At 36.3% G+C, this 7,205-nt stretch overlaps 1 protein-coding gene across 2 annotated transcripts in view; it reads left to right on the forward strand.

Annotated features, from left to right (window-relative positions):
- Positions 1 to 5,587, forward strand: part of GAL (galanin and GMAP prepropeptide) — a 113,787-nt gene extending 108,200 nt beyond the window's left edge. For both annotated transcript variants that reach the window (XM_063437671.1, XM_063437670.1), the window contains exons 5-7: positions 1,149 to 1,235; positions 4,559 to 4,636; positions 5,309 to 5,587. In XM_063437671.1, the coding sequence (XP_063293741.1) occupies positions 1,149 to 1,235; positions 4,559 to 4,636; positions 5,309 to 5,370 (227 nt within the window). In that variant the 3' untranslated portion in view covers positions 5,371 to 5,587. The remainder of the gene's footprint in view (positions 1 to 1,148; positions 1,236 to 4,558; positions 4,637 to 5,308) is intronic.
- Positions 5,588 to 7,205: the final 1,618 nt, after the last annotated feature.

The raw sequence follows: 7,205 nt of genomic DNA on the forward strand, positions 1-7,205 counted from the left end.
TAGTTAAAGGTAAATAGCTGACAAAGCAGTTTGAATTGATATATTTTTAGGACTTTGTAAATTAAAGGACTACTCTAAGTGTCAAAATCACTATCGTACGCTGTAATGGTTATGGTGCTAAGTGCCCTGATATCCTCCCATGATTATTAGTCAAACTATCTGCAAGCAGTTTGTCAAGTTTCCCGGGGTATGCTGAGAGCTGGTCACCTTCTCCAGGAGAGCTGGAAACTCTCTACTCTGAGCAAGAGCTTCCTTGAGCCTGTGACCCGAGGTAAATAATAATAATTATTTGCCCAAGGTAAATAATATTCAACTAAAATTAATAATAAAATGAAATGTCAACTCTTTGCATCTTTATAGAAAAAAAAAAAAAAACTCTACCAAAGGTGTATAATTCCTCTATGATCTCTGCTAAACATCTTTCGAAATAAATGTCCCAAACATTATGATTCAACCAAACCTGTACATAAAATATTGTTTTACTACTAGGTTCACAGGGCCAATGATGAGGCATGCATGCTCTTTTGTTCCAGTAGTGACATTCTGTTGTAAGATTGTGAATAGTTTTTGTGCAGGTATCTTATATGTTAATGGCCTTCATCAACCATCTTTTTTTCCCATCAAACATCTCTTTTTTCGGCACCACAGATGGCATTCCGAATCATGAATCAAAATTAAACTGTTCATCCATTTATGGCGATTTAAAGTTGCTGTGTTCAGATGATTCGCAGATTGCCCAAAAATCGAATGAATTACAATTTGTTTAAAACCGAATGCACAAGTCTTTTGTAAAAAAAAATATATCATTTTTGAGTACAATAGCTATTCCAAAGTATTGTTCAGAACTTAAAACCCTAGCAGGCAAGCCAAATATTTTATGTTGGTAGGTCAAAAGAAAAAAAGACAATATAGGAACCTAGACAAGGTACTGTTTGTATTGTCTTTTAATCCAAATTATAAAATTTTTTGACAGGTAGCTTAACAAACATTTTTTAAAAAGGGATGGTAAAATGAAATCCGTTTCATATCACTATTTATTAATTGAATAAATAAGGTGACCTGATCAAAGCTGAATATTGTTACTATTACCGTGTATTTGAAATTGTTATGGTCATTTGTAATAACTTACTTATCAATTTACTCAACAGATGCAATAGATAATCATCGATCTTTGAGTGATAAACATGGATCAGCTGGAAAACGGGATCTACTATCTGAAGATGACATTAAGACAGGTCATATATTTTATGGTATAATATTATCTTGTTAATTTTGTATATTATGTAAAATTTCTGCACATCTGATTCTTCTTATATCTGTCACGGCTAGTAATGTGGTCCAGCACGCAGAAACTATGTAAACATATACATAAGTAAGAAAAGGAAAATAACAGGATAGAGCGTAAACCGGACCTTAGAATGGCCGGACTAATACGCTCGAGACAGAGAATGGTCAAAGGGAAAGCCGAGGTCAAGGAAGCCAGAAAATACTCAATACCGATTAAACAAGCCAAGTCAGGGAAACCAGAGATCAGAATAACCAGGGAAACGCCAAGGATCAGGATACCAGGAAATCAGAAACACGAAAATAGCACTCTCAGGAAACCAGGAAACTGAAACCACGACAGGGCAAAGTACTGGGAAAAGCTAGGGGTTTAAATACCCCTCTCTAGGCTGTGATTGGTCAGAGGGCGACCTCTGACCCCAAAACGTGCGTGTGCGTTGACGTCGTGACGTCACGCACACGTTGGTATAATTCTCGGGGCGGAGCTACTCTTAGGCGCGACCACGTGGTCTGCGCCATGTTTGATTCGGGCGTGATGCCCAGAAGAACGGAAGGAGCGGTTCCTGGCTCGCCGACGAGCAGGCAAGCGCGTGTTGTCGGCGCGGCCGTGCTGGTCGGGCACGGCCGTGAGGCTCGGCGGGCCGGTGACTGCAACAATATCCAGAGGTTATTATATCCAACTATGGGGCACATTTAGATAGACAGCACTTCCAATTGTAGTGCAGAAAGGAAAGTGTAAAATTGAAGTGTAAAATTGGAGAAGTGAAGATTCTGGTAATAGTGCTGGTGTATGAATTGCCTGCTGGTAGCTTCCCTTTCCTATATTATATTCAGTCTTTATTAGGTGCAGGATTTGTATATAACTGGCTTACAATTCTTTATCTACTCCCTCAAAGTGGACAACATATCTCCTTTGTATTTCACCAATAGAATCCTTCACATAAAAGATGCGAAGGGAGAGACAATTTTCTTATCAACAACAAAAGGTGTTCTTTAGAGCCTGGCTTAGCATTAAGGGAAACTTGTGTTTTATGTGGAATACCTTGACATTTCATTGAATGATTAGAGATTGGATGTTAGTGCCACATAACAATCTGTTCTTTTTGTTGCTTCTGAATATATCTTTTAATTTTGCTGCTAGAGTTTGTACATATAGTTTTTGGAAGACTAGATTTGTTCTATCTAGAGTGATACCCAACAGCAAGCCTGTGGGATGTTGTACCTCCTGTCCAAACATAAGATAGTATGGGGAGTATCTTCATCCCTGGTGTCAGCTGCAATTATGGACATGTAGGATTGCTTCTACGTGTTTTCTCCATGTTCTCTTTATAACATCCTTAAGATTTCCCAACATATCTGATAAGGTCCCACTAAACCATTTAGGCCAAATATCTCTTTTAGAATGGGACTTGTCTTCAATTTACCATAATCTTTATAATTCTGGGTAATGATGATTTTTAAAATCCTCAGAGTTTAGTGAGAATGAAATGCTGTTGCTTCTTGAGGACTGCTGTAGTGTACAGCAATGGTGTTAAGACACAGATCTCAACTTACGGGTCAGGGCCCTCTCTACCTTTTGTCTTTGACTGTGTATATTGTATGTTCACCCCTTAATTGTACAGCTCTGCGGAATATGTTGGTGCTTTATAAATGGCAGTAATAAAAAATAAATAAAAGTGAAGGATTTCACTGCTAAGACTGGAAATAATGGAGAGGGTGATAGAGCAAGCATTTGATGTATACAATTGAAATATTGGTAACACAGTTACATTCAAGTATTCTTTTATGACTCATATAAACCTAGCGCTAGAGCTTCTCAATGGCTCTTAAACGTTGATACATTAAGTACTCTTGTAACTTTACATTCTAATTTATGTCATTAACTGAATTTGCAGAGGCAGTTGAAAGTGGCATGCAATTTTCTAGCCATCTAGTCCACGTATAGAGAAAGTGCATATACAGTAACGAAAACTGACTGACGTTATTATTTCCAAAACACAGTCGCTTTCAAAATCAATAAGGTTAAACAGTCCAATTTGTTGAGAGGAAATTGCTAATTGCCCCTGGAACGAGTTCATAGAATACTGTTAGAGGGCATTTTTTTTTTTCAAAGTAATTTTTATGGAAAAGCGAAATGATATAATGTATTTTTATAATTTAGCTTTCATCAGTGATTTGCTATATAGTTGGCCTTATATAACCTCATATCATAACCTCCTATAACAGCAATATGACTTTCACTTTCAATGTCTTTATGCTATTCATTCAGTGCCATCTTTTGATGTAAAGACTTTTTGATTAGACACATCAACTGCTGAGAAATTACACTTAGACATTACTTGATTGTTCCCCAGAAAACATGAGTGCATCATTGGACAAGCTTGTGCTGTGGTAAGTGCGCCTTGACTCTGCAGAGAGTGTTGTGACAGTGCTCACTGCATTGACATCTCTCAGTGGGCTGGCTTGTTTAATTTGGCAGGCAGTCTGGTGGGCATTTATACCCTTTCCAGTGGGTATGCCTCCTTTGGATGGCACCAGTTACTTAATTTGCATTGATAACTTGCCTCCTTGCCTCCTATCATAAGTATGCCCTAAATGAAAACATGCTTACAAAAGATGCAATTCTCGTCTCTTGCCTTTGCAAGCCCTCCCCTTCTAAGACCACCCAGTCTTTGTGGCTGTCCAGTCACAAACCTCCCAATGCATCTCCATAAGAAGTCTTTGCAAGGCAGGTGCTCTGGACAATTGTTGCCTCTTGAGTTTAGCTCAACTGAGTTAAACAAACCAAGAAGTAACATGGCCTGTCGTCTGCTGGAAGCAAGGAGGTGCAACAAGGACATTTTTTTAAAGTGCTAATTTCTATTGAAATCTGCACTTTTAATAAAAAAATAAAAAGACACAAAGCATTTCAACCATCTAAAGTGATTTAGGGGGTCTGGAGTGTATATTTACACAGTAAAATTGTACTAAAATTCTAAATCATGTGTGTACAACGAGATGATTAGTAAAGGTTATGGCATTACCACAATTGTGTGCTTTGTATTCCGATAGAAACACATACAATAATATTTTGCAACATGTATTATCCTATGAAAATTGAACTATTTGTCCTGTAACACATCCCTTACATAATAACATTTCTTAATATTGGCAGAGAACAGCTGATTTTGAATGTTAAAATGTGTTCTGATTTTATCCTCTGCACAGTGATCATGAAGACATTGTGAAATTGGTGTATTCTTTTGCTAATAGAGCTGTTTTTGTTTATCTTTAGGAAACATACTAAGAGCTTTGGCTGATGATAATGTAGTCCGCACATTGATTGAATTTTTGACATACTTACATCTGAAAGGTACGTGGATCTTTACTTGATGACACTGATCATGTTTAGGACAGGAACACACAAAATGACCCTCACTTCCAGAAACACATACACTGCCATAAACACAAATATACACACTAACAGACACACACACACACACACACACACACACACATACATACATACATACATACACACACTCATGCTCACTGTGAGGCACACACACCCCATCAGACAAACACAATTTCTCATATCAGGAGGTAAACACACTCACAAACACTTGCACATACTTACACAAAACATTAAAGTACATATCGGTTTTAGCAAATGGAGTTTTAAATGGGTGCAAAGTGGGAAGAATTATGTAAAATGGCCACAGATAAATAAAATAGTCAGAAGGAAATGACATTGGTAGATGTATATTATATTATTACAGTTTGCTATATTATTATGTAAGAATTTATCAAAATGTTTAAAAAGTTAGAGAAGAGGTAATATTTAATGGTATATTACGATAAACGTACTAGCCTAATTTTATATGCAGTGTACCGAATGATAGTTTTAAAAGTCATCTGATTTTTTTTATTTTGTTTATCTCAATTAACATGCATTAAAAAGAGCATCAGGAATCTTTCTGATCATACCTGTTTTATTTTTCTTTGCTCATCAATTTGACACTTTTCTCTATTTTTTGTTTCTCAGAGTCTGGAGTGCTTGAAAGTTTAACCTCATCGGTGTCATCAGAAGAATCCATTCAGTCATGAAACAATATATTATTTGCATTTGTTTATGGAAGAAATTAATTTTCAAAAGAAGCGGAACTATTCAAATAAATGTTTGTTTTCACTCAATGTCTATAATGTTTCACCTATAAATATATCTACATGATACAATAGTGTATTATTTTGCTTAAGTCAAGATAACCCTATCCAATAAAAAATAACAACTGCTGTTTGATGTATTTTTATATAAACCTATATATACTGAGGCTGTAATAATAATTATTTGACTAAAAAAATCCAAACATTCCATTTTATTTAGAAATGCCATTTAATTGAATAAATTTTTTCCACCATAAATTGAATTATCATGTTATCTGTATATATCTTGATATTTTAGCTTACAGTAAATATTTAATGATGTGGACCAAGAATGTTTAATAGTATTAATAGACTGCACATAAAAGTATTACATAGTGTAAAGAAATTAAAGAGATGCTACCGGCTTCAACAGAACGTTTATGCGCTTTATAGCTAATGACCTAAATAATTAGCTGTATTTCATGCATGCTCAATTTTTAAAGTTTTGTGAAAAAAAATCTTCGCATCATCAAAGAGTGCTAGTGCTGATCTGCACCTTAACCCTTGCAGTGCTGGGATAAATATATCTTAACAGTTCAAACTACATAGCTGTTGGGAAAGAAATCCTTAGTCAAGGCCAATACTTTATTTGGATCAGCCAAAGAGTTCCTAAGTCAAAACCAATACTTTCTTTGGATTCCATTATGCATCAACCTTCTTTAGCCCATGGGCCAAAGCCTCCCACACAACATGCAAGTTCAGGAGGATATCTGTGTCTTACTGTGTTTTGTCTAGTTCATTCCCCTTAAAATTTGACTTGCAGCTATTCATAATTGGATAATACTTTGTGAGAGCAGAGCTTATAGGACCATTCTGGACACCAAAACTCCATCACAATGAAGTTGTTATGGTGTGAGGAGGTCACAGGTGCTGGCTTAGATCAGGAAACTGAGAGTGTAAATTCACATTATCAGCCTATGAGTAGCTATAAAACAGAGTGAAAAGGATGAATACCATTTTCACTCAAAATGACATAGGCCAGGTGTTGGAAACTGTCACAGTCCTCATGTTGTAGAATATAAAAAGGCCTATGGCAGATGGTATTCACACAAGAATACTTAGGGAGTTAAGTGATGTAATTTCAAACTAAAGGTTTTAATCTTACAGGATTATCACAATCTCTCTATGGATATTATAAATCTGCAAACTTAACATCTGTGTCTGGATAAATATTTGAAAGGTTATTAAGGGATAATAATCAGAAATTAACTGTGGACAACAATATGCACCTGTTTTTCATGAAAGATCAACTAATTTAATTGCATTCTGTGTGTAAGGGTGCAGACACCCATATTTGTGGTCCACCGATTATGTGTTCTGATCTGGCAGACTGTAATCTTGCCTGATCCAGCAGTCTCCATTAGAGTCAATGACGCTGGCTACTGAGTCTCCACCTTCTTTCATGGTGCATCACCTGCGTACTGACCTCATGAATTTACCGATGCAGATTTGCATTACATTCAACTTCCCCTAATGGTTTGGTGGCATATTATTGTAAAAACATGCCCGTATAAATAGGAGTATTTCGATGTGTTCTATGCCCTGTTTTGGTTCCTTTATTGATCCCAATAGCGCAATATATATATATTTTTGTTTTTTGACTCAGCTACCCTTGACTACTCCATACTCTCTCATCCTTGACCCGGCCTTGTCTCTTGCTCTTCCGATTTCTGGCTCCTTTTGTACCAGACAATTTGGTGACTAACCTCCTGTCATTATACATTTACAGATTGATTTTC

Source organism: Pelobates fuscus, chromosome 12 (assembly GCF_036172605.1).
Source record: "Pelobates fuscus isolate aPelFus1 chromosome 12, aPelFus1.pri, whole genome shotgun sequence".
Taxonomy (NCBI): domain Eukaryota; kingdom Metazoa; phylum Chordata; class Amphibia; order Anura; family Pelobatidae; genus Pelobates; species Pelobates fuscus.